Source organism: Meleagris gallopavo, chromosome 5 (assembly GCF_905368555.1).
Source record: "Meleagris gallopavo chromosome 5, MGAL_WU_HG_1.1, whole genome shotgun sequence".
NCBI lineage: Eukaryota > Metazoa > Chordata > Aves > Galliformes > Phasianidae > Meleagris > Meleagris gallopavo.
The window spans coordinates 14423901-14450431 of record NC_139408.1 but is presented as its reverse complement, the minus strand read 5'-3'; the positions used below and the strand labels follow the sequence as shown (position 1 = coordinate 14450431).

General features: G+C 51.7%; 1 protein-coding gene across 1 annotated transcript in view; it reads left to right on the top strand.

Moving 5' to 3' along the window:
- Positions 1 to 26531, top strand: part of MUC2 (mucin 2, oligomeric mucus/gel-forming) — a 110463-nt gene that overhangs the window by 45772 nt on the left and 38160 nt on the right. Inside the window, exons 38-41 of the mRNA XM_085223834.1 lie at positions 7491 to 7745; positions 10397 to 10651; positions 13302 to 13556; positions 19112 to 19366. Of these exons, the coding sequence (XP_085079960.1) occupies positions 7491 to 7745; positions 10397 to 10651; positions 13302 to 13556; positions 19112 to 19366 (1020 nt within the window). The remainder of the gene's footprint in view (positions 1 to 7490; positions 7746 to 10396; positions 10652 to 13301; positions 13557 to 19111; positions 19367 to 26531) is intronic.

Sequence of the window (26531 nt, the reverse complement as noted above, 5' to 3'; positions counted from 1 at the left end):
GCTAGTTTGCTGCATTGGGTCCGGTGGTGGTTCCACGCAATAGAACGTGACAGCCAAAGGTAAGGAAGAGTGAAGCCTAAGGATGATCGGAGTGCATTCATCTGGCTTAAGGGCTGCGGAGTTCCTGTAGCCTGAGCATTGTTTTCACTGTGCACACGGTGGTTAGATGCCACATTGGTCATAGGTGTGGCGTTTGCACGTGTCTCCAAAGCTAGTTTTTGGAAACCTTGGAGTAGAATTCCGGAATGACACAAATAGGACTAATGAGACTGTCTCCATTCCTACACTCTGAACTTCCCGGGCTTGTGGTTGTGGAGCTTGGTGAAGTCAGTTGAGAAATGAGGACTGAGAGAGGAAATGCGGTTGGCCTGCTTGCAACGATGAAACCCTGTGTTTTCCCAGGTCCCACTTCGCAGAGCACCACGAGTACAAGTGTGTCGAGTACCAGCGTGTCAAGTAGCAGTGCCCCGCCAACAACAACCGGGTCTGCCCCCACTACCACCTCCCTAACAACTCTACCCACGACAATGGAAGGTAATATATCGTCATTGCTTTATTTTTTTTCTTGTAGGCTTTCCCAGCTGCAGTTTTGCTTAATTAACGTATACCCCACGCTAGTTCTCATGCTTTCTATTTTACTGTGAGAAGAATTTGTTTGATTTGGAGAGAAAGACCTGCAGATGTAGATGAATGGCATGGTAAGAAGAAATGCCGTAGAATGGTTTTCAAGTCATGGGAGGGGTGTCAAGTAGAGTTCGCTTACTTGTTCTAGGGCCACATAGCTTGGAAGCAAAGTAGTTGTGGTGGGAACAGATTTCCTGCATTGGGAATGGTGATGTCTCCCCAAGTGCCTCTGCGAAATAGATTTGAGGCCCTGGAACCCGAGGGAGAGGTGTGTGCAGGTGTGGAGGGAGGCCCACCCGTAAGGGTGCCTCGGGGGAAGCGGTCACCCCCGCGTCTCAAGACTTCCTCCACCGGAAGGTGGTTGTCATAGGCGACCCCTGCTGCAAGGAACCGAAGGCCCTATATGCCAGCCCGACCCTACCCACAGAGAGGTGTGCTGCCTCCCTGGGGCACGGGTCAGGGACATTGCTAGGAGACTTCCCAGACTGATCTGCCCTTCTGACTGCTATCCACTATTGATAGTACAGGCTGGCAGTGAAGAAGTTGGTGAGAAAAGCCTGAAGGCTATCAAAGATGACTTCAGGGGACTGGGGCGGGTAGTTGAAGGAACAGGTGTGCAGGTGGTTATTACATCTGTACTTTCAGTGGCAGGAAGGGATACTGAGATGAGCCTTAAAAACCCATCTCTTAAACAAATGGCTTAGGAGTTGGTGCAAACACAGGAGTTTTGGTTTTTTTGATCACGGGGCAATTTACTCAGCGCCTGGCATGATGGCTGCAAATGGAAGCAGCCTGTCTCCACGGGGAAAGAGGGTTCTAGCTGAGAAACTGGCAGGATTTATTGACAGGTGTTTAAACTAGGTATGAAGGGGGAAGGGGACAAAATGAGGACCGCTGGGACTGAGGGGGCAGTTCGAGGCTCAAAACAGAACTTGATGGGTGGAGACAGTGGAGTTCAAAGGCTTGGAGAGGGGTGGGGGGATGCTTCTTCTCTTAAGTGCCTGTATACTAATGCGCGTAACATGGGAAATAAACAGGAAGAACTGGAGTTCTGTGTGTGGTCATGAGGTCATGATCTCATTGCGATCACGGAGACGTGGTAGGGCAGCTCGCATGACTGGAATGTTGTCATGGAGGGCTATGTGCTTTTTAGGAAAGATCGGCTGGCTAGGCGGGGTGGTGGAATTGCTCTTTATGTGAGAGAGCAGCTAGAATGTATTGAATTTCACTTGGGGGAGAGTGATATAGCAGTGGAGAGCTTATGGGTGAGAATCAAGGGGCAGGCTGGTAAGGGTGACACTGTTGTGGGTGTGTACTACAGGCCCTCTGATCAGGATGAGGAGGTTGATGAGGCCTTCCATAAGCAACTGGATGTAGTGTCACATTCCCAGGCACTGGTGCTTATGGGGGACTTCAATTATCCAGATATTTGCTGGACGACCAACATGGCCAGGCAGGCACAGTCCAGACGGTTCTTGCAATGTGTTGACGACAACTTTCTGATGCAGGTGGTGGAGGAACCGATGCGGGGAGGGGTGTTACTGGACCTTATTCTCACCAACAGGGATGAACTTGTTAAGGAAGTAAAGGCTGGGGGCAGCTTGGATTGTAGTGATCATGAGATGGGGGAGTTCAAGATCCTGAGTGGAAGAAGCAAAGCAATAAGTAGGATTGCTACCCTGGACTTTAGGAGAGCCAACTTTGATCTCTTCCGGGACCTACTTGGAGCTATCCCGTGGGCTTGGGTGTTAGAAGGTAAGGGGGCCTCCGAAAGCTGGTCAGCATTTAAACAGCTCTTCTTCCAAGCTCAGGATTGGTGCGTCTCTGTGAGCAAGAAATTGGGAAAAGGTGGCAGGAGACCTGTGTGGATGAGCAAGGAGCTCATGCGCAAGCACAAAGGAAAGAAGGTCCATGAAATGTGGAAAAAGGATCTGACCACTTAGGAAGGATATAGGAATGTAGTCAGTGCAGGGATGCAACGAGGAAGGCTAAGGCCTGCCTGGAATTGAATCTGGCTAAAGTGATAAAGGATAATAAAAAAGGCTTCTTCAAGTATGTTAACAGCAAAAAGAAAACTAGAGAGAATGTGGGCCCCTTACTAAGTGAGGAGGGAGTTCTGGTAACGGGGGATGCTGAGAAGGCAGAGATACTGAATGCCTTCTTTAGTTCTGTCTTCAGTGAAAAGGCTTTCCCTCAGGTTTCCCATACCCTGGAGGTTAGCAAGAGGGTCTGGGGAATGGGAGACTTCCCTTTAGTCAGGAAAGAGGACGTGCGTGAGCGCCTAGGCAGCACTAAGGTCCACAAGTCCATGGGACCTGATGGGGTGCATCCATGTATGCTGAGGTAGCTGGCGGAGGTCATTGCCGAACCGCTCTCCATCATTTTTGAGAGGTCTTGGATAACTGGGGAGGTCCCTGAAGACTGGAGGATAGCCAATGTCACTCCGGTCTTCAAAAAGGGCAAGAAGGAAGACCCGGGCAATTATAGGCCTGTCAGCCTCACCTCTGTCCCTGGAAAGGTGATGGAACAGCTTGTGCTGGATACCATCTCCAGACAACTGGGAGAGAAGGAGGGTATCAGGAGTAGTCAGCATGGGTTCACCAAGGGGAGGTAGCGCTCGACCAACCTGGTGGCCTTCTATGATGTTGTCACATGCTGGGTGGATGGGGGAAGAGCGGTAGATGTAGTCTACCTTGATTTTAGAAAGGCATTTGATACTGTCTCCCATGACATCCTTATAACAACGCTGAGGAATTGTGGGATAGATGAGTGGACAGTGAGATGGGTTGAGAACTGGCTGACTGGCAGAGCACAGAGGATCGTCGTTGGTGGTGCAGAGTCTGGCTGGAGACCTGTAACCAGTGGTGTCCCCCAGGGGTCTGTGCTGGGTCCAGTCTTGTTCAACATCTTCATCAATGACCTTGATGAGGGGATAGTGGCCACCTTCAGCAAGTTTGCTGATGATACGAAGTTGGGAGGATTGGCTGACACGCCTGAAGGCTGTGCTGCCATTCAGCGAGACCTGGACAGGCTGGAGAGCTGGGCAGTAAGAAACTGGATGAGGTTCAACAAAAGCAAGTGTAAAGTCTTACACCTAGGGAGGAATAATTGCATGCACCAATACAGGCTGGGGGATGAACTGCTGGAGAGGAGCTCTGCAGAGAGGGACCTGGGCGTCCTGGTGGACGACAGGTTGGCCATGAGCCAGCAGTGTGCCCTCGTGGCCAAAAAGGCCAATGGCATTCTGGGGTGCATTAAGAAGAGCGTGTCCAGCAGGTTGAGGGAGGTGATCCTCCCCCTCTACTCTGCCCTGGTAAGGCCTCATCTGGAGTACTGTGTCCAGTTCTGGGCTCCCCAGTACAAAAAAGACAGGGATCTCTTGGAAAGAGTCCAGCGGAGGGCCACAAAGATGGTGAAGGGTCTGGAGCATCTCCCCTATGAAGAAAGGCTAAGTGAACTGGGTCTATTTAGCCTTGAGAAAAGACGACTGAGAGGGGACCTGATCCAGGTTTATAAATATCTGAGGTGTGGCAGCCATAGTGGTGAGGCCAGTCTCTTTTCAATGGTACGTGGAGACAGGACGAGGGGAAACGGACATAAGCTGCAGCATAGGAAGTTTTGCATGAATGTGCGTAAGAACTTCTTCACGGTGAGGGTGATGGAACACTGGAACAGGCTGCCCAGGGGGGTTGTGGAGTCTCCTTCTCTGGAGATATTCAAGTCTCGCCTGGACGCCTACCTGTGCGACCTGGTGTAGGGAACCTGCTTTGGCAGGGGGGTTGGTCTCGATGATCTCTAGAGGTCCCTTCCAACCCCTACAATTCTGTGATTCTGTGAATAGAATGTGACAGCAATAGTGAAGTAGGAATGAAGCCTAAGGATGATCGGAGTGCATTCAGCTGGCTTAAGGGCTGCAGAGTTCTTATGGTCTGAGCATTGTTTTCACTGTGCACACGGTGTTTCGATGCAGTATTGGTCTTAGGTAGATTGTTTACACGTGTCTCCCATGGAGGTTGTACGAAACCTTGGTGTGTAATTCCTGAACGAAACTAATCCTGCTAGTAAGATATTCTGCATTTGAATTACCTGAACTAGTGGGTTTCTGGTTGTGGATTTTGATGAACTCAGTAGGGAAACGGAGTTAACGGGGAAATACAATTTGATTTTCTGCAATGATGAATCTCTGTGTTATCCTAGGTACCACTTCCCAGAGCACCACGAGTACAAGTGTGTCGAGTACCAGCGTGTCAAGTAGCAGTGCCCCGCCAACAACAACCGGGTCTGCCCCCACTACCACCTCTGGCACAACGCTCTCCAGCAGCACCACCAGCAGCACCGTGAGCACCACGCCTGTTACTGTCACGACCTCATCCGGCCCGACTTCAGTCAGCACATCCACACCCACGCCAACACCCACCACCTCCGTAACACCTCCACCCACGACAACGGAAGGTAATGTCTGGTCATCGCGTTATTTTTTTTTGTTGTCCACTTTCCCTTCTGGACCTTTGTTTAAGTAATGTGTGCCCCATGCTAGTTCTCATGCTTTCTGTTTCGCCCTGAGAAGAATTTGTTTGTCTTGGGCAGAAAGTTCCTTGTTCTCTTACTCTGCACGGCTCTTTTGAATTTATTTAATCCTGTTGCCTGGTGCAACTACTTTGGTCAGACCGGAAGTCCTTGTTTGCTGCTTTGCGTTGCTTTCCTTCAACTGGTCAGGTCTTTCTCAATGCGAACCCAGTATCGATATGGCATGGAGCTTGTTTTTGTGACACTTTTGTTTCAGGTCTTTTTGGGCCGGGGCTTTTCTGACCTTCTTGCCTTTCTTCTGCTGCTAGCCCTCTGTGCTTTTCAGCCACTGGCATGACATTTTTCTTCTGGGAAAAGCATGTTTTCCCTGGAGGGTTTCATGGGATAGTCCTCAGATGGAAGCTTGGCACTTATCGCCATCAACAACTGCATGATCCTCCCATCTCTTATCACCTCCTCCAAGTGATTCTGTAGTTCCTAATTGTTTACATTTACTGATGTCCAACGGCAGTTGACTGCACCGTTCCAGAGGACTGCATCTGGACTGACTGGATCGATGTGAGTTACCCACAGTATGGCCCGGAGAATGGTGATGATGAGACCTTTGAAAATATTCAGAATAAGATCCCTTCATGGAACTGTACGAAGGTTGAGAATATTTCCTGCAGAGCTGAGAAATTTCCAGACATTCCTATAGAAGATTTAGGGCAGAAAGTGGAATGTGATGTTAATACAGGACTCATCTGTAAAAATAAGGATCAGACCCCAGGGGCTGTGATACCAATGCCAGTCTGCCTGAATTATCAGATCAAAGTCTGCTGTACTCCACCATTAAGACCGGAGTGCACAACAGCTATCACGACTACAACCACAGGAGAAATCAGCACAACAGTGTCCCTCTCTCCGACAACAAGCACAGTTTACACTCCGAGTGTGCCAAGCACAACTGCCCCGCCAACAACAACCGGGTCTGCCCCCACTACCACCTCTGGCACAACGCTCTCCAGCAGCACTACCGGCAGCACCGTGAGCACCACGCCTGTTACTGTCACGACCTCGTCCGGCCCGACTTCAGTCAGCACATCCACACCCGCGCCAACACCCACCACCTCCGTAACACCTCCACCCACGACAACGGAAGGTAATTGTCTGGCCTTGCTGTCACGTGTTCCCTTGCAGAGGGAGAGGTGAAGGCCTGTGAGCGCCTGAACGTAGGCTTTGTGTATGGGCTGAGGGCCGGGTGTGATTGCTGAACGTTCCTTAATGGAGCAGGAGCCCAGGGTAGTCCTGACTCTTGCTGTTTGGAGGCAAGGTGAGTGCATTAGTTGAGGGCAGAAGGTCCCTTGTTGGTTGACACTGCGTGTCCTTGGAAAAGGTTTTTTTCAGCTAGGTGCAGCTGGTAGTCTTAGGCCGCCATTGGTCTGACTGGAAGTCTTCCTTTTGCTGCTGCGATATCTTGTCCTCAATCTAGAGAGAACATTCCCTAATGAGGCGTCTCGTGTAGGCGCAGTGGGCTTTTGTGGTGGGCACTATGGTTTCTGGTGCTTGTAGGTCACAGACATTCAGACGTTCTGCCCTTTCTTCCCCTGCGCTCGTGTGCAATTCTTTTTAGTTCCTGCAGTGATTCTCTGTGGGTGGTGTGTATGTTCACGTCCTGCGGATGGAGCATAAGCGTTTGATTGGAAGGCAGACGTTTCTGTACCATGGGGCGTTTCTGAATTGCTTGTTGAGAACAGGTTGAAGGAGGCAGCCTTCTGGCCTGTGGCGTGGGCAACCAAGAAACATAGAAGAGCAGTTGGAGATAAGTGGCATGGCATGGACAAATGCGGTAGAATGGTTTTTGAAGACGTGAGAGGGGTATAGAGAAGAGTTTCAGTAGTTGTTCTGGAGCCCCAAGTGAGGTGGCAGGAAATTAGTTGTGGCGGGAAATCGGGCCTGCTAGTTTGCTGCATTGGGTCCGGTGGTGGTTCCACGCAATAGAACGTGACAGCCAAAGGTAAGGAAGAGTGAAGCCTAAGGATGATCGGAGTGCATTCATCTGGCTTAAGGGCTGCGGAGTTCCTGTAGCCTGAGCATTGTTTTCACTGTGCACACGGTGGTTAGATGCCGCATTGGTCATAGGTGTGGCATTTGCACGTGTCTCCAAAGCTAGTTTTTGGAAACCTTGGAGTAGAATTCCAGAATGACACAAATAGGACTAATGAGACTGTCTCCATTCCTACACTCTGAACTTCCCGGGCTTGTGGTTGTGGAGCTTGGTGAAGTCAGTTGAGAAATGAGGACTGAGAGAGGAAATGCGATTGGCCTGCTTGCAACGATGAAACCTTGTGTTTTCCCAGGTCCCACTTCGCAGAGAACCACGAGTACAAGTGTGTCGAGTACCAGCGTGTCAAGTAGCAGTGCCCCGCCAACAACAACCGGGTCTGCCCCCACTACCACCTCTGGCACAACGCTCTCCAGCAGCACTACCGGCAGCACCGTGAGCACCACGCCTATTACTGTCACGACCTCGTCCGGCCCGACTTCAGTCAGCACATCCACACCCACGCCAACACCCACCACCTCCGTAACACCTCCACCCACGACAACGGAAGGTAATTGTCTGGCCATGCTGTCAGGTGTTCCCTTGCAGAGGGAGAGGTGAAGGCCTGTGAGCGCCTGAACGTAGGCTTTGTGTATGGGCTGAGGGCCGGGTGTGATTGCTGAACGTTCCTTAATGGAGCAGGAGCCCAAGGTAGTCCTGACTCTTGCTGTTTGGAGGCAAGGTGAGTGCATTAGTTGAGGGCAGAAGGTCCCCTGTTCCTTGACACTGCGCGTTTTTGGAAAAGGTTTTTTTCAGCTAGGTGCAGCTGGTAGTCTTAGGCCGCCATTGGTCTGACTGGAAGTCTTCCTTTTGCTGCTGCGATATCTTGTCCTCAATCTAGAGAGAACATTCCCTTATGAGGCGTCTCGTGTAGGCGCAGTGGGCTTTTGTGGTGGGCACTGTGGTTTCTGGTGCTTGTAGGTCACAGACATTCAGACGTTCTGCCCTTTCTTCCCCTGCGCTCGTGTGCAATTCTTTTTAGTTCCTGCAGTGATTCTCTGTGGGTGGTGTGTATGTTCACGTCCTGCGGATGGAGCATAAGCGTTTGATTGGAAGGCAGACGTTTCTGTACCATGGGGCGTTTCTGAATTGCTTGTTGAGAACAGGTTGAAGGAGGCAGCCTTCTGGCCTGTGGCGTGGGCAACCAAGAAACATAGAAAAGCAGTTGGAGATAAGTGGCATGGCATGGACAAATGCGGTAGAATGGTTTTTGAAGACGTGAGAGGGGTATAGAGAAGAGTTTCAGTAGTTGTACTGGAGCCCCAAGTGAGGTGGCAGGAAATTAGTTGTGGCGGGAAATCGGGCCTGCTAGTTTGCTGCATTGGGTCCGGTGGTGGTTCCACGCAATAGAACGTGACAGCCAAAGGTAAGGAAGAGTGAAGCCTAAGGATGATCGGAGTGCATTCATCTGGCTTAAGGGCTGCGGAGTTCCTGTAGCCTGAGCATTGTTTTCACTGTGCACACGGTGGTTAGATGCCACATTGGTCATAGGTGTGGCGTTTGCACGTGTCTCCAAAGCTAGTTTTTGGAAACCTTGGAGTAGAATTCCGGAATGACACAAATAGGACTAATGAGACTGTCTCCATTCCTACACTCTGAACTTCCCGGGCTTGTGGTTGTGGAGCTTGGTGAAGTCAGTTGAGAAATGAGGACTGAGAGAGGAAATGCGGTTGGCCTGCTTGCAACGATGAAACCCTGTGTTTTCCCAGGTCCCACTTCGCAGAGCACCACGAGTACAAGTGTGTCGAGTACCAGCGTGTCAAGTAGCAGTGCCCCGCCAACAACAACCGGGTCTGCTCCCACTACCACCTCTGGCACAACGCTCTCCAGCAGCACCACCAGCAGCACCGTGAGCACCACGCCTGTTACTGTCACGACCTTGTCCGGCCCGACTTCAGTCAGCACATCCACACCCACGCCAACACCCACCACCTCCGTAACACCTCCACCCACGACAACGGAAGGTAATTGTCTGGCCTTGCTGTCAGGTGTTCCCTTGCAGAGGGAGAGGTGAAGGCCTGTGAGCGCCTGAACGTAGGCTTTGTGTATGGGCTGAGGGCCGGGTGTGATTGCTGAACGTTCCTTAATGGAGCAGGAGCCCAAGGTAGTCCTGACTCTTGCTGTTTGGATGCAAGGTGAGTGCATTAGTTGAGGGCAGAAGGTCCCTTGTTGGTTGACACTGCGTGTCCTTGGAAAAGGTTTTTTTCAGCTAGGTGCAGCTGGTAGTCTTAGGCCGCCATTGGTCTGACTGGAAGTCTTCCTTTTGCTGCTGCGATATCTTGTCCTCAATCTAGAGAGAACATTCCCTTATGAGGCGTCTCGTGTAGGCGCAGTGGGCTTTTGTGGTGGGCACTGTGGTTTCTGGTGCTTGTAGGTCACAGACATTCAGACGTTCTGCCCTTTCTTCCCCTGCGCTCGTGTGCAATTCTTTTTAGTTCCTGCAGTGATTCTCTGTGGGTGGTGTGTATGTTCACGTCCTGCGGATGGAGCATAAGCGTTTGATTGGAAGGCAGACGTTTCTGTACCATGGGGCGTTTCTGAATTGCTTGTTGAGAACAGGTTGAAGGAGGCAGCCTTCTGGCCTGTGGCGTGGGCAACCAAGAAACATAGAAAAGCAGTTGGAGATAAGTGGCATGGCAAGGACAAATGCGGTAGAATGGTTTTTGAAGACGTGAGAGGGGTATAGAGAAGAGTTTCAGTAGTTGTACTGGAGCCCCAAGTGAGGTGGCAGGAAATTAGTTGTGGCGGGAAATCGGGCCTGCTAGTTTGCTGCACTGGGTCCGGTGGTGGTTCCACGCAATAGAACGTGACAGCCAAAGGTAAGGAAGAGTGAAGCCTAAGGATGATCGGAGTGCATTCATCTGGCTTAAGGGCTGCGGAGTTCTTGTAGCCTGAGCATTGTTTTCACTGTGCACACGGTGGTTAGATGCCGCATTGGTCATAGGTGTGGCGTTTGCACGTGTCTCCGAAGCTGGTTTTTGGAAACCTAGGAGTAGAATTCTGCAATGACACAAATAGGACTAATGAGACTGTCTCCATTCCTACACTCTGAACTTCCCGGGCTTGTGGTTGTGGAGCATGGTGAAGTCAGTTGAGAAATGAGGACTGAGAGAGGAAATGCGGTTGGCCTGCTTGCAACGATGAAACCCTGTGTTTTCCCAGGTCCCACTTCGCAGAGCACCACGAGTACAAGTGTGTCGAGTACCAGCGTGTCAAGTAGCAGTGCCCCGCCAACAACAACCGGGTCTGCCCCCACTACCACCTCTGGCACAACGCTCTCCAGCAGCATTACCGGCAGCACCGTGAGCACCACGCCTGTTACTGTCACGACCTCGTCCGGCCCGACTTCAGTCAGCACATCCACACCCGCGCCAACACCCACCACCTCCGTAACACCTCCACCCACGACAACGGAAGGTAATTGTCTGGCCTTGCTGTCAGGTGTTCCCTTGCAGAGGGAGAGGTGAAGGCCTGTGAGCGCCTGAACGTAGGCTTTGTGTATGGGCTGAGGGCTGGGTGTGATTGCTGAACGTTCCTTAATGGAGCAGGAGCCCAAGGTAGTCCTGACTCTTGCTGTTTGGATGCAAGGTGAGTGCATTAGTTGAGGGCAGAAGGTCCCTTGTTGGTTGACACTGCGTGTCCTTGGAAAAGGTTTTTTTCAGCTAGGTGCAGCTGGTAGTCTTAGGCCGCCATTGGTCTGACTGGAAGTCTTCCTTTTGCTGCTGCGATATCTTGTCCTCAATCTAGAGAGAACATTCCCTTATGAGGCGTCTCGTGTAGGCGCAGTGGGCTTTTGTGGTGGGCACTGTGGTTTCTGGTGCTTGTAGGTCACAGACATTCAGACGTTCTGCCCTTTCTTCCCCTGCGCTCGTGTGCAATTCTTTTTAGTTCCTGCAGTGATTCTCTGTGGGTGGTGTGTATGTTCACGTCCTGCGGATGGAGCATAAGCGTTTGATTGGAAGGCAGACGTTTCTGTACCATGGGGCGTTTCTGAATTGCTTGTTGAGAACAGGTTGAAGGAGGCAGCCTTCTGGCCTGTGGCGTGGGCAACCAAGAAACATAGAAAAGCAGTTGGAGATAAGTGGCATGGCAAGGACAAATGCGGTAGAATGGTTTTTGAAGACGTGAGAGGGGTATAGAGAAGAGTTTCAGTAGTTGTACTGGAGCCCCAAGTGAGGTGGCAGGAAATTAGTTGTGGCGGGAAATCGGGCCTGCTAGTTTGCTGCACTGGGTCCGGTGGTGGTTCCACGCAATAGAACGTGACAGCCAAAGGTAAGGAAGAGTGAAGCCTAAGGATGATCGGAGTGCATTCATCTGGCTTAAGGGCTGCGGAGTTCTTGTAGCCTGAGCATTGTTTTCACTGTGCACACGGTGGTTAGATGCCGCATTGGTCATAGGTGTGGCGTTTGCACGTGTCTCCGAAGCTGGTTTTTGGAAACCTAGGAGTAGAATTCTGCAATGACACAAATAGGACTAATGAGACTGTCTCCATTCCTACACTCTGAACTTCCCGGGCTTGTGGTTGTGGAGCATGGTGAAGTCAGTTGAGAAATGAGGACTGAGAGAGGAAATGCGGTTGGCCTGCTTGCAACGATGAAACCCTGTGTTTTCCCAGGTCCCACTTCGCAGAGCACCACGAGTACAAGTGTGTCGAGTACCAGCGTGTCAAGTAGCAGTGCCCTGCCAACAACAACCGGGTCTGCCCCCACTACCACCTCTGGCACAACGCTCTCCAGCAGCACCACCAGCAGCACCGTGAGCACCACGCCTGTTATTGTCACGACCTCGTCCGGCCCGACTTCAGTCAGCACATCCACACCCACGCCAACACCCACCACCTCCGTAACACCTCCACCCACGACAACGGAAGGTAATTGTCTGGCCTTGCTGTCAGGTGTTCCCTTGCAGAGGGAGAGGTGAAGGCCTGTGAGCGCCTGAACGTAGGCTTTGTGTATGGGCTGAGGGCCGGGTGTGATTGCTGAACGTTCCTTAATGGAGCAGGAGCCCAAGGTAGTCCTGACTCTTGCTGTTTGGAGGCAAGGTGAGTGCATTAGTTGAGGGCAGAAGGTCCCTTGTTGGTTGACACTGCGTGTCCTTGGAAAAGGTTTTTTTCAGCTAGGTGCAGCTGGTAGTCTTAGGCCGCCATTGGTCTGACTGGAAGTCTTCCTTTTGCTGCTGCGATATCTTGTCCTCAATCTAGAGAGAACATTCCCTTATGAGGCGTCTCGTGTAGGCGCAGTGGGCTTTTGTGGTGGGCACTGTGGTTTCTGGTGCTTGTAGGTCACAGACATTCAGACGTTCTGCCCTTTCTTCCCCTGCGCTCGTGTGCAATTCTTTTTAGTTCCTGCAGTGATTCTCTGTGGGTGGTGTGTATGTTCACGTCCTGCGGATGGAGCATAAGCGTTTGATTGGAAGGCAGACGTTTCTGTACCATGGGGCGTTTCTGAATTGCTTGTTGAGAACAGGTTGAAGGAGGCAGCCTTCTGGCTGTGGCGTGGGCAACCAAGAAACATAGAAAAGCAGTTGGAGATAAGTGGCATGGCAAGGACAAATGCGGTAGAATGGTTTTTGAAGACGTGAGAGGGGTATAGAGAAGAGTTTCAGTAGTTGTACTGGAGCCCCAAGTGAGGTGGCAGGAAATTAGTTGTGGCGGGAAATCGGGCCTGCTAGTTTGCTGCACTGGGTCCGGTGGTGGTTCCACGCAATAGAACGTGACAGCCAAAGGTAAGGAAGAGTGAAGCCTAAGGATGATCGGAGTGCATTCATCTGGCTTAAGGGCTGCGGAGTTCTTGTAGCCTGAGCATTGTTTTCACTGTGCACACGGTGGTTAGATGCCGCATTGGTCATAGGTGTGGCGTTTGCACGTGTCTCCAAAGCTGGTTTTTGGAAACCTAGGAGTAGAATTCCGGAATGACACAAATAGGACTAATGAGACTGTCTCCATTCCTACGCTCTGAACTTCCCGGGCTTGTGGTTGTGGAGCATGGTGAAGTCAGTTGAGAAATGAGGACTGAGAGAGGAAATGCGATTGGCCTGCTTGCAACGATGAAACCCTGTGTTTTCCCAGGTCCCACTTCGCAGAGCACCACGAGTACAAGTGTGTCGAGTACCAGCGTGTCAAGTAGCAGTGCCCCGCCAACAACAACCGGGTCTGCCCCCACTACCACCTCTGGCACAACGCTCTCCAGCAGCATTACCGGCAGCACCGTGAGCACCACGCCTGTTACTGTCACGACCTCGTCCGGCCCGACTTCAGTCAGCACATCCACACCCGCGCCAACACCCACCACCTCCGTAACACCTCCACCCACGACAACGGAAGGTAATTGTCTGGCCTTGCTGTCAGGTGTTCCCTTGCAGAGGGAGAGGTGAAGGCCTGTGAGCGCCTGAACGTAGGCTTTGTGTATGGGCTGAGGGCTGGGTGTGATTGCTGAACGTTCCTTAATGGAGCAGGAGCCCAAGGTAGTCCTGACTCTTGCTGTTTGGATGCAAGGTGAGTGCATTAGTTGAGGGCAGAAGGTCCCTTGTTGGTTGACACTGCGTGTCCTTGGAAAAGGTTTTTTTCAGCTAGGTGCAGCTGGTAGTCTTAGGCCGCCATTGGTCTGACTGGAAGTCTTCCTTTTGCTGCTGCGATATCTTGTCCTCAATCTAGAGAGAACATTCCCTTATGAGGCGTCTCGTGTAGGCGCAGTGGGCTTTTGTGGTGGGCACTGTGGTTTCTGGTGCTTGTAGGTCACAGACATTCAGACGTTCTGCCCTTTCTTCCCCTGCGCTCGTGTGCAATTCTTTTTAGTTCCTGCAGTGATTCTCTGTGGGTGGTGTGTATGTTCACGTCCTGCGGATGGAGCATAAGCGTTTGATTGGAAGGCAGACGTTTCTGTACCATGGGGCGTTTCTGAATTGCTTGTTGAGAACAGGTTGAAGGAGGCAGCCTTCTGGCCTGTGGCGTGGGCAACCAAGAAACATAGAAAAGCAGTTGGAGATAAGTGGCATGGCAAGGACAAATGCGGTAGAATGGTTTTTGAAGACGTGAGAGGGGTATAGAGAAGAGTTTCAGTAGTTGTACTGGAGCCCCAAGTGAGGTGGCAGGAAATTAGTTGTGGCGGGAAATCGGGCCTGCTAGTTTGCTGCACTGGGTCCGGTGGTGGTTCCACGCAATAGAACGTGACAGCCAAAGGTAAGGAAGAGTGAAGCCTAAGGATGATCGGAGTGCATTCATCTGGCTTAAGGGCTGCGGAGTTCTTGTAGCCTGAGCATTGTTTTCACTGTGCACACGGTGGTTAGATGCCGCATTGGTCATAGGTGTGGCGTTTGCACGTGTCTCCGAAGCTGGTTTTTGGAAACCTAGGAGTAGAATTCTGCAATGACACAAATAGGACTAATGAGACTGTCTCCATTCCTACACTCTGAACTTCCCGGGCTTGTGGTTGTGGAGCATGGTGAAGTCAGTTGAGAAATGAGGACTGAGAGAGGAAATGCGGTTGGCCTGCTTGCAACGATGAAACCCTGTGTTTTCCCAGGTCCCACTTCGCAGAGCACCACGAGTACAAGTGTGTCGAGTACCAGCGTGTCAAGTAGCAGTGCCCTGCCAACAACAACCGGGTCTGCCCCCACTACCACCTCTGGCACAACGCTCTCCAGCAGCACCACCAGCAGCACCGTGAGCACCACGCCTGTTATTGTCACGACCTCGTCCGGCCCGACTTCAGTCAGCACATCCACACCCACGCCAACACCCACCACCTCCGTAACACCTCCACCCACGACAACGGAAGGTAATTGTCTGGCCTTGCTGTCAGGTGTTCCCTTGCAGAGGGAGAGGTGAAGGCCTGTGAGCGCCTGAACGTAGGCTTTGTGTATGGGCTGAGGGCCGGGTGTGATTGCTGAACGTTCCTTAATGGAGCAGGAGCCCAAGGTAGTCCTGACTCTTGCTGTTTGGAGGCAAGGTGAGTGCATTAGTTGAGGGCAGAAGGTCCCTTGTTGGTTGACACTGCGTGTCCTTGGAAAAGGTTTTTTTCAGCTAGGTGCAGCTGGTAGTCTTAGGCCGCCATTGGTCTGACTGGAAGTCTTCCTTTTGCTGCTGCGATATCTTGTCCTCAATCTAGAGAGAACATTCCCTTATGAGGCGTCTCGTGTAGGCGCAGTGGGCTTTTGTGGTGGGCACTGTGGTTTCTGGTGCTTGTAGGTCACAGACATTCAGACGTTCTGCCCTTTCTTCCCCTGCGCTCGTGTGCAATTCTTTTTAGTTCCTGCAGTGATTCTCTGTGGGTGGTGTGTATGTTCACGTCCTGCGGATGGAGCATAAGCGTTTGATTGGAAGGCAGACGTTTCTGTACCATGGGGCGTTTCTGAATTGCTTGTTGAGAACAGGTTGAAGGAGGCAGCCTTCTGGCCTGTGGCGTGGGCAACCAAGAAACATAGAAAAGCAGTTGGAGATAAGTGGCATGGCAAGGACAAATGCGGTAGAATGGTTTTTGAAGACGTGAGAGGGGTATAGAGAAGAGTTTCAGTAGTTGTACTGGAGCCCCAAGTGAGGTGGCAGGAAATTAGTTGTGGCGGGAAATCGGGCCTGCTAGTTTGCTGCACTGGGTCCGGTGGTGGTTCCACGCAATAGAACGTGACAGCCAAAGGTAAGGAAGAGTGAAGCCTAAGGATGATCGGAGTGCATTCATCTGGCTTAAGGGCTGCGGAGTTCTTGTAGCCTGAGCATTGTTTTCACTGTGCACACGGTGGTTAGATGCCGCATTGGTCATAGGTGTGGCGTTTGCACGTGTCTCCGAAGCTGGTTTTTGGAAACCTAGGAGTAGAATTCTGCAATGACACAAATAGGACTAATGAGACTGTCTCCATTCCTACACTCTGAACTTCCCGGGCTTGTGGTTGTGGAGCATGGTGAAGTCAGTTGAGAAATGAGGACTGAGAGAGGAAATGCGGTTGGCCTGCTTGCAACGATGAAACCCTGTGTTTTCCCAGGTCCCACTTCGCAGAGCACCACGAGTACAAGTGTGTCGAGTACCAGCGTGTCAAGTAGCAGTGCCCTGCCAACAACAACCGGGTCTGCCCCCACTACCACCTCTGGCACAACGCTCTCCAGCAGCACCACCAGCAGCACCGTGAGCACCACGCCTGTTATTGTCACGACCTCGTCCGGCCCGACTTCAGTCAGCACATCCACACCCACGCCAACACCCACCACCTCCGTAACACCTCCACCCACGACAACGGAAGGTAATTGTCTGGCCTTGCTGTCAGGTGTTCCCTTGCAGAGGGAGAGGTGAAGGCCTGTGAGCGCCTGAACGTAGGCTTTGTGTATGGGCTGAGGGCCGGGTGTGATTGCTGAACGTTCCTTAATGGAGCAGGAGCCCAAGGTAGTCCTGACTCTTGCTGTTTGGAGGCAAGGTGAGTGCATTAGTTGAGGGCAGAAGGTCCCTTGTTGGTTGACACTGCGTGTCCTTGGAAAAGGTTTTTTTCAGCTAGGTGCAGCTGGTAGTCTTAGGCCGCCATTGGTCTGACTGGAAGTCTTCCTTTTGCTGCTGCGATATCTTGTCCTCAATCTAGAGAGAACATTCCCTTATGAGGCGTCTCGTGTAGGCGCAGTGGGCTTTTGTGGTGGGCACTGTGGTTTCTGGTGCTTGTAGGTCACAGACATTCAGACGTTCTGCCCTTTCTTCCCCTGCGCTCGTGTGCAATTCTTTTTAGTTCCTGCAGTGATTCTCTGTGGGTGGTGTGTATGTTCACGTCCTGCGGATGGAGCATAAGCGTTTGATTGGAAGGCAGACGTTTCTGTACCATGGGGCGTTTCTGAATTGCTTGTTGAGAACAGGTTGAAGGAGGCAGCCTTCTGGCTGTGGCGTGGGCAACCAAGAAACATAGAAAAGCAGTTGGAGATAAGTGGCATGGCAAGGACAAATGCGGTAGAATGGTTTTTGAAGACGTGAGAGGGGTATAGAGAAGAGTTTCAGTAGTTGTACTGGAGCCCCAAGTGAGGTGGCAGGAAATTAGTTGTGGCGGGAAATCGGGCCTGCTAGTTTGCTGCACTGGGTCCGGTGGTGGTTCCACGCAATAGAACGTGACAGCCAAAGGTAAGGAAGAGTGAAGCCTAAGGATGATCGGAGTGCATTCATCTGGCTTAAGGGCTGCGGAGTTCTTGTAGCCTGAGCATTGTTTTCACTGTGCACACGGTGGTTAGATGCCGCATTGGTCATAGGTGTGGCGTTTGCACGTGTCTCCGAAGCTGGTTTTTGGAAACCTAGGAGTAGAATTCTGCAATGACACAAATAGGACTAATGAGACTGTCTCCATTCCTACACTCTGAACTTCCCGGGCTTGTGGTTGTGGAGCATGGTGAAGTCAGTTGAGAAATGAGGACTGAGAGAGGAAATGCGGTTGGCCTGCTTGCAACGATGAAACCCTGTGTTTTCCCAGGTCCCACTTCGCAGAGCACCACGAGTACAAGTGTGTCGAGTACCAGCGTGTCAAGTAGCAGTGCCCTGCCAACAACAACCGGGTCTGCCCCCACTACCACCTCTGGCACAACGCTCTCCAGCAGCACCACCAGCAGCACCGTGAGCACCACGCCTGTTATTGTCACGACCTCGTCCGGCCCGACTTCAGTCAGCACATCCACACCCACGCCAACACCCACCACCTCCGTAACACCTCCACCCACGACAACGGAAGGTAATTGTCTGGCCTTGCTGTCAGGTGTTCCCTTGCAGAGGGAGAGGTGAAGGCCTGTGAGCGCCTGAACGTAGGCTTTGTGTATGGGCTGAGGGCCGGGTGTGATTGCTGAACGTTCCTTAATGGAGCAGGAGCCCAAGGTAGTCCTGACTCTTGCTGTTTGGAGGCAAGGTGAGTGCATTAGTTGAGGGCAGAAGGTCCCTTGTTGGTTGACACTGCGTGTCCTTGGAAAAGGTTTTTTTCAGCTAGGTGCAGCTGGTAGTCTTAGGCCGCCATTGGTCTGACTGGAAGTCTTCCTTTTGCTGCTGCGATATCTTGTCCTCAATCTAGAGAGAACATTCCCTTATGAGGCGTCTCGTGTAGGCGCAGTGGGCTTTTGTGGTGGGCACTGTGGTTTCTGGTGCTTGTAGGTCACAGACATTCAGACGTTCTGCCCTTTCTTCCCCTGCGCTCGTGTGCAATTCTTTTTAGTTCCTGCAGTGATTCTCTGTGGGTGGTGTGTATGTTCACGTCCTGCGGATGGAGCATAAGCGTTTGATTGGAAGGCAGACGTTTCTGTACCATGGGGCGTTTCTGAATTGCTTGTTGAGAACAGGTTGAAGGAGGCAGCCTTCTGGCTGTGGCGTGGGCAACCAAGAAACATAGAAAAGCAGTTGGAGATAAGTGGCATGGCAAGGACAAATGCGGTAGAATGGTTTTTGAAGACGTGAGAGGGGTATAGAGAAGAGTTTCAGTAGTTGTACTGGAGCCCCAAGTGAGGTGGCAGGAAATTAGTTGTGGCGGGAAATCGGGCCTGCTAGTTTGCTGCACTGGGTCCGGTGGTGGTTCCACGCAATAGAACGTGACAGCCAAAGGTAAGGAAGAGTGAAGCCTAAGGATGATCGGAGTGCATTCATCTGGCTTAAGGGCTGCGGAGTTCTTGTAGCCTGAGCATTGTTTTCACTGTGCACACGGTGGTTAGATGCCGCATTGGTCATAGGTGTGGTGTTTGCACGTGTCTCCAAAGCTGGTTTTTGGAAACCTAGGAGTAGAATTCCGGAATGACACAAATAGGACTAATGAGACTGTCTCCATTCCTACGCTCTGAACTTCCCGGGCTTGTGGTTGTGGAGCATGGTGAAGTCAGTTGAGAAATGAGGACTGAGAGAGGAAATGCGATTGGCCTGCTTGCAACGATGAAACCCTGTGTTTTCCCAGGTCCCACTTCGCAGAGCACCACGAGTACAAGTGTGTCGAGTACCAGCGTGTCAAGTAGCAGTGCCCCGCCAACAACAACCGGGTCTGCCCCCACTACCACCTCTGGCACAACGCTCTCCAGCAGCATTACCGGCAGCACCGTGAGCACCACGCCTGTTACTGTCACGACCTCGTCCGGCCCGACTTCAGTCAGCACATCCACACCCGCGCCAACACCCACCACCTCCGTAACACCTCCACCCACGACAACGGAAGGTAATTGTCTGGCCTTGCTGTCAGGTGTTCCCTTGCAGAGGGAGAGGTGAAGGCCTGTGAGCGCCTGAACGTAGGCTTTGTGTATGGGCTGAGGGCTGGGTGTGATTGCTGAACGTTCCTTAATGGAGCAGGAGCCCAAGGTAGTCCTGACTCTTGCTGTTTGGAGGCAAGGTGAGTGCATTAGTTGAGGGCAGAAGGTCCCCTGTTCCTTGACACTGCGTGTTTTTGGAAAAGGTTTTTTCAGCTAGGTGCAGCTGGTAGTCTTAGGCCGCCATTGGTCTGACTGGAAGTCTTCCTTTTGCTGCTGCGATATCTTGTCCTCAATCTAGAGAGAACATTCCCTTATGAGGCGTCTCGTGTAGGCGCAGTGGGCTTTTGTGGTGGGCACTATGGTTTCTGGTGCTTGTAGGTCACAGACATTCAGACGTTCTGCCCTTTCTTCCCCTGCGCTCGTGTGCAATTCTTTTTAGTTCCTGCAGTGATTCTCTGTGGGTGGTGTGTATGTTCACGTCCTGCAGATGGAGCGTTTGATTGGAAGGCAGATGTTTCTGTACCATGGGGCGTTTCTGAATTGCTTGTTGAGAACAGGTTGAAGGAGGCAGCCTTCTGGCCTGTGGCGTGGGCAACCAAGAAACATAGAAAAGCAGTTGGAGATAAGTGGCATGGCATGGACAAATGCGGTAGAATGGTTTTTGAAGACGTGAGAGGGGTATAGAGAAGAGTTTCAGTAGTTGTACTGGAGCCCCAAGTGAGGTGGCAGGAAATTAGTTGTGGCGGGAAATCGGGCCTGCTAGTTTGCTGCATTGGGTCCGGTGGTGGTTCCACGCAATAGAACGTGACAGCCAAAGGTAAGGAAGAGTGAAGCCTAAGGATGATCGGAGTGCATTCATCTGGCTTAAGGGCTGCGGAGTTCTTGTAGCCTGAGCATTGTTTTCACTGTGCACACGGTGGTTAGATGCCGCATTGGTCATAGGTGTGGCATTTGCACGTGTCTCCGAAGCTGGTTTTTGGAAACCTAGGAGTAGAATTCTGGAATGACACAAATAGGACTAATGAGACTGTCTCCATTCCTACACTCTGAACTTCCCGGGCTTGCGGTTGTGGAGCTTGGTGAAGTCAGTTGAGAAATGAGGACTGAGAGAGGAAATGCGATTGGCCTGCTTGCAACGATGAAACCCTGTGTTTTCCCAGGTCCCACTTCGCAGAGCACCACGAGTACAAGTGTGCCGAGTACCAGCGTGTCAAGTAGCAGTGCCCCGCCAACAACAACCGGGTCTGCCCCCACTACCACCTCTGGCACAACGCTCTCCAGCAGCACCACCAGCAGCACCGTGAGCACCACGCCTGTTACTGTCACGACCTCGTCCGGCCCGACTTCAGTCAGCACATCCACACCCACGCCAACACCCACCACCTCCGTAACACCTCCACCCACGACAACGGAAGGTAATTGTCTGGCCTTGCTGTCACGTGTTCCCTTGCAGAGGGAGAGGTGAAGGCCTGTGAGCGCCTGAACGTAGGCTTTGTGTATGGGCTGAGGGCCGGGTGTGATTGCTGAACGTTCCTTAATGGAGCAGGAGCCCAAGGTAGTCCTGACTCTTGCTGTTTGGAGGCAAGGTGAGTGCATTAGTTGAGGGCAGAAGGTCCCTTGTTGGTTGACACTGCGTGTCCTTGGAAAAGGTTTTTTTCAGCTAGGTGCAGCTGGTAGTCTTAGGCCGCCATTGGTCTGACTGGAAGTCTTCCTTTTGCTGCTGCGATATCTTGTCCTCAATCTAGAGAGAACATTCCCTAATGAGGCGTCTCGTGTAGGCGCAGTGGGCTTTTGTGGTGGGCACTATGGTTTCTGGTGCTTGTAGGTCACAGACATTCAGACGTTCTGCCCTTTCTTCCCCTGCGCTCGTGTGCAATTCTTTTTAGTTCCTGCAGTGATTCTCTGTGGGTGGTGTGTATGTTCACGTCCTGCGGATGGAGCATAAGCGTTTGATTGGAAGGCAGACGTTTCTGTACCATGGGGCGTTTCTGAATTGCTTGTTGAGAACAGGTTGAAGGAGGCAGCCTTCTGGCCTGTGGCGTGGGCAACCAAGGAACATAGAAAAGCAGTTGGAGATAAGTGGCATGGCAAGGACAAATGCGGTAGAATGGTTTTTGAAGACGTGAGAGGGGTATAGAGAAGAGTTTCAGTAGTTGTACTGGAGCCCCAAGTGAGGTGGCAGGAAATTAGTTGTGGCGGGAAATCGGGCCTGCTAGTTTGCTGCATTGGGTCCGGTGGTGGTTCCACGCAATAGAACGTGACAGCCAAAGGTAAGGAAGAGTGAAGCCTAAGGATGATCGGAGTGCATTCATCTGGCTTAAGGGCTGCGGAGTTCTTGTAGCCTGAGCATTGTTTTTACTGTGCACACGGTGGTTAGATGCCACATTGGTCATAGGTGTGGCATTTGCACGTGTCTCCGAAGCTCGTTTTTGGAAACCTAGGAGTAGAATTCCGGAATGACACAAATAGGACTAATGAGACTGTCTCCATTCCTACACTCTGAACTTCCCGGGCTTGCGGTTGTGGAGCTTGATGAAGTCAGTTGAGAAATGAGGACTGAGAGAGGAAATGCGATTGGCCTGCTTGCAACGATGAAACCCTGTGTTTTCCCAGGTCCCACTTCGCAGAGCACCACGAGTACAAGTGTGTCGAGTACCAGCGTGTCAAGTAGCAGTGCCCCGCCAACAACAACCGGGTCTGCCCCCACTACCACCTCTGGCACAACGCTCTCCAGCAGCACCACCAGCAGCACCGTGAGCACCACGCCTGTTACTGTCACGACCTCATCCGGCCCGACTTCAGTCAGCACATCCACACCCACGCCAACACCCACCACCTCCGTAACACCTCCACCCACGACAACGGAAGGTAATTGTCTGGCCTTGCTGTCAGGTGTTCCCTTGCAGAGGGAGAGGTGAAGGCCTGTGAGCGCCTGAACGTAGGCTTTGTGTATGGGCTGAGGGCCGGGTGTGATTGCTGAACGTTCCTTAATGGAGCAGGAGCCCAAGGTAGTCCTGACTCTTGCTGTTTGGAGGCAAGGTGAGTGCATTAGTTGAGGGCAGAAGGTCCCTTGTTGGTTGACACTGCGTGTCCTTGGAAAAGGTTTTTTTCAGCTAGGTGCAGCTGGTAGTCTTAGGCCGCCATTGGTCTGACTGGAAGTCTTCCTTTTGCTGCTGCGATATCTTGTCCTCAATCTAGAGAGAACATTCCCTTATGAGGCGTCTCGTGTAGGCGCAGTGGGCTTTTGTGGTGGGCACTATGGTTTCTGGTGCTTGTAGGTCACAGACATTCAGACGTTCTGCCCTTTCTTCCCCTGCGCTCGTGTGCAATTCTTTTTAGTTCCTGCAGTGATTCTCTGTGGGTGGTGTGTATGTTCACGTCCTGCGGATGGAGCATAAGCGTTTGATTGGAAGGCAGACGTTTCTGTACCATGGGGCGTTTCTGAATTGCTTGTTGAGAACAGGTTGAAGGAGGCAGCCTTCTGGCCTGTGGCGTGGGCAACCAAGAAACATAGAAAAGCAGTTGGAGATAAGTGGCATGGCAAGGACAAATGCGGTAGAATGGTTTTTGAAGACGTGAGAGGGGTATAGAGAAGAGTTTCAGTAGTTGTACTGGAGCCCCAAGTGAGGTGGCAGGAAATTAGTTGTGGCGGGAAATCGGGCCTGCTAGTTTGCTGCATTGGGTCCGGTGGTGGTTCCACGCAATAGAACGTGACAGCCAAAGGTAAGGAAGAGTGAAGCCTAAGGATGATCGGAGTGCATTCATCTGGCTTAAGGGCTGCGGAGTTCCTGTAGCCTGAGCATTGTTTTCACTGTGCACACGGTGGTTAGATGCTGCATTGGTCATAGGTGTGGTGTTTGCACGTGTCTCCGAAGCTGGTTTTTGGAAACCTTGGAGTAGAATTCCGGAATGACACAAATAGGACTAATGAGACTGTCTCCATTCCTACACTCTGAACTTCCCGGGCTTGTGGTTGTGGAGCTTGGTGAAGTCAGTTGAGAAATGAGGACTGAGAGAGGAAATATGGTTGGCCTGCTTGCAACGATGAAACCCTGTGTTTTCCCAGGTCCCACTTCGCAGAGCACCACGAGTACAAGTGTGTCGAGTACCAGCGTGTCAAGTAGCAGTGCCCCGCCAACAACAACCGGGTCTGCCCCCACTACCACCTCCCTAACAACTCTACCCACGACAATGGAAGGTAATATATCGTCATTGCTTTATTTTTTTTCTTGTAGGCTTTCCCAGCTGCAGTTTTGCTTAATTAACGTATACCCCACGCTAGTTCTCATGCTTTCTATTTTACTGTGAGAAGAATTTGTTTGATTTGGAGAGAAAGTCCTGCAGATGTAGATGAATGGCATGGTAAGAAGAAATGCCGTAGAATGGTTTTCAAGTCATGGGAGGGGTGTCAAGTAGAGTTCGCTTACTTGTTCTAGGGCCACATAGCTTGGAAGCAAAGTAGTTGTGATGGGAACAGATTTCCTGCATTGGGAATGGTGATGTCTCCCCAAGTGCCTCTGCGAAATAGATTTGAGGCCCTGGAACCCGAGGGAGAGGTGTGTGCAGGTGTGGAGGGAGGCCCACCCGTAAGGGTGCCTCGGGGGAAGCGGTCACCCCCGCGTCTCAAGACTTCCTCCACCGGAAGGTGGTTGTCATAGGCGACCCCTGCTGCAAGGAACCGAAGGCCCTATATGCCAGCCCGACCCTACCCACAGAGAGGTGTGCTGCCTCCCTGGGGCACGGGTCAGGGACATTGCTAGGAGACTTCCCAGACTGATCTGCCCTTCTGACTGCTATCCACTATTGATAGTACAGGCTGGCAGTGAAGAAGTTGGTGAGAAAAGCCTGAAGGCTATCAAAGATGACTTCAGGGGACTGGGGCGGGTAGTTGAAGGAACAGGTGTGCAGGTGGTTATTACATCTGTACTTTCAGTGGCAGGAAGGGATACTGAGATGAGCCTTAAAAACCCATCTCTTAAACAAATGGCTTAGGAGTTGGTGCAAACACAGGAGTTTTGGTTTTTTTGATCACGGGGCAATTTACTCAGCGCCTGGCATGATGGCTGCAAATGGAAGCAGCCTGTCTCCACGGGGAAAGAGGGTTCTAGCTGAGAAACTGGCAGGATTTATTGACAGGTGTTTAAACTAGGTATGAAGGGGGAAGGGGACAAAATGAGGACCGCTGGGACTGAGGGGGCAGTTCGAGGCTCAAAACAGAACTTGATGGGTGGAGACAGTGGAGTTCAAAGGCTTGGAGAGGGGTGGGGGGATGCTTCTTCTCTTAAGTGCCTGTATACTAATGTGCGTAACATGGGAAATAAACAGGAAGAACTGGAGTTCTGTGTGTGGTCATGAGGTCATGATCTCATTGCGATCACGGAGACGTGGTAGGGCAGCTCGCATGACTGGAATGTTGTCATGGAGGGCTATGTGCTTTTTAGGAAAGATCGGCTGGCTAGGCGGGGTGGTGGAATTGCTCTTTATGTGAGAGAGCAGCTAGAATGTATTGAATTTCACTTGGGGGAGAGTGATATAGCAGTGGAGAGCTTATGGGTGAGAATCAAGGGGCAGGCTGGTAAGGGTGACACTGTTGTGGGTGTGTACTACAGGCCCCTGATCAGGATGAGGAGGTTGATGAGGCCTTCCATAAGCAACTGGATGTAGTGTCACATTCCCAGGCACTGGTGCTTATGGGGGACTTCAATTATCCAGATATTTGCTGGACGACCAACATGGCCAGGCAGGCACAGTCCAGACGGTTCTTGCAATGTGTTGACGACAACTTTCTGATGCAGGTGGTGGAGGAACCGATGCGGGGAGGGGTGTTACTGGACCTTATTCTCACCAACAGGGATGAACTTGTTAAGGAAGTAAAGGCTGGGGGCAGCTTGGATTGTAGTGATCATGAGATGGGGGAGTTCAAGATCCTGAGTGGAAGAAGCAAAGCAATAAGTAGGATTGCTACCCTGGACTTTAGGAGAGCCAACTTTGATCTCTTCCGGGACCTACTTGGAGCTATCCCGTGGGCTTGGGTGTTAGAAGGTAAGGGGGCCTCCGAAAGCTGGTCAGCATTTAAACAGCTCTTCTTCCAAGCTCAGGATTGGTGCGTCTCTGTGAGCAAGAAATTGGGAAAAGGTGGCAGGAGACCTGTGTGGATGAGCAAGGAGCTCATGCGCAAGCACAAAGGAAAGAAGGTCCATGAAATGTGGAAAAAGGATCTGACCACTTAGGAAGGATATAGGAATGTAGTCAGTGCAGGGATGCAACGAGGAAGGCTAAGGCCTGCCTGGAATTGAATCTGGCTAAAGTGATAAAGGATAATAAAAAAGGCTTCTTCAAGTATGTTAACAGCAAAAAGAAAACTAGAGAGAATGTGGGCCCCTTACTAAGTGAGGAGGGAGTTCTGGTAACGGGGGATGCTGAGAAGGCAGAGATACTGAATGCCTTCTTTAGTTCTGTCTTCAGTGAAAAGGCTTTCCCTCAGGTTTCCCATACCCTGGAGGTTAGCAAGAGGGTCTGGGGAATGGGAGACTTCCCTTTAGTCAGGAAAGAGGACGTGCGTGAGCGCCTAGGCAGCACTAAGGTCCACAAGTCCATGGGACCTGATGGGGTGCATCCATGTGTGCTGAGGTAGCTGGCGGAGGTCATTGCCGAACCGCTCTCCATCATTTTTGAGAGGTCTTGGATAACTGGGGAGGTCCCTGAAGACTGGAGGATAGCCAATGTCACTCCGGTCTTCAAAAAGGGCAAGAAGGAAGACCCGGGCAATTATAGGCCTGTCAGCCTCACCTCTGTCCCTGGAAAGGTGATGGAACAGCTTGTGCTGGATACCATCTCCAGACAACTGGGAGAGAAGGAGGGTATCAGGAGTAGTCAGCATGGGTTCACCAAGGGGAGGTAGCGCTCGACCAACCTGGTGGCCTTCTATGATGTTGTCACATGCTGGGTGGATGGGGGAAGAGCGGTAGATGTAGTCTACCTTGATTTTAGAAAGGCATTTGATACTGTCTCCCATGACATCCTTATAACAACGCTGAGGAATTGTGGGATAGATGAGTGGACAGTGAGATGGGTTGAGAACTGGCTGACTGGCAGAGCACAGAGGATCGTCGTTGGTGGTGCAGAGTCTGGCTG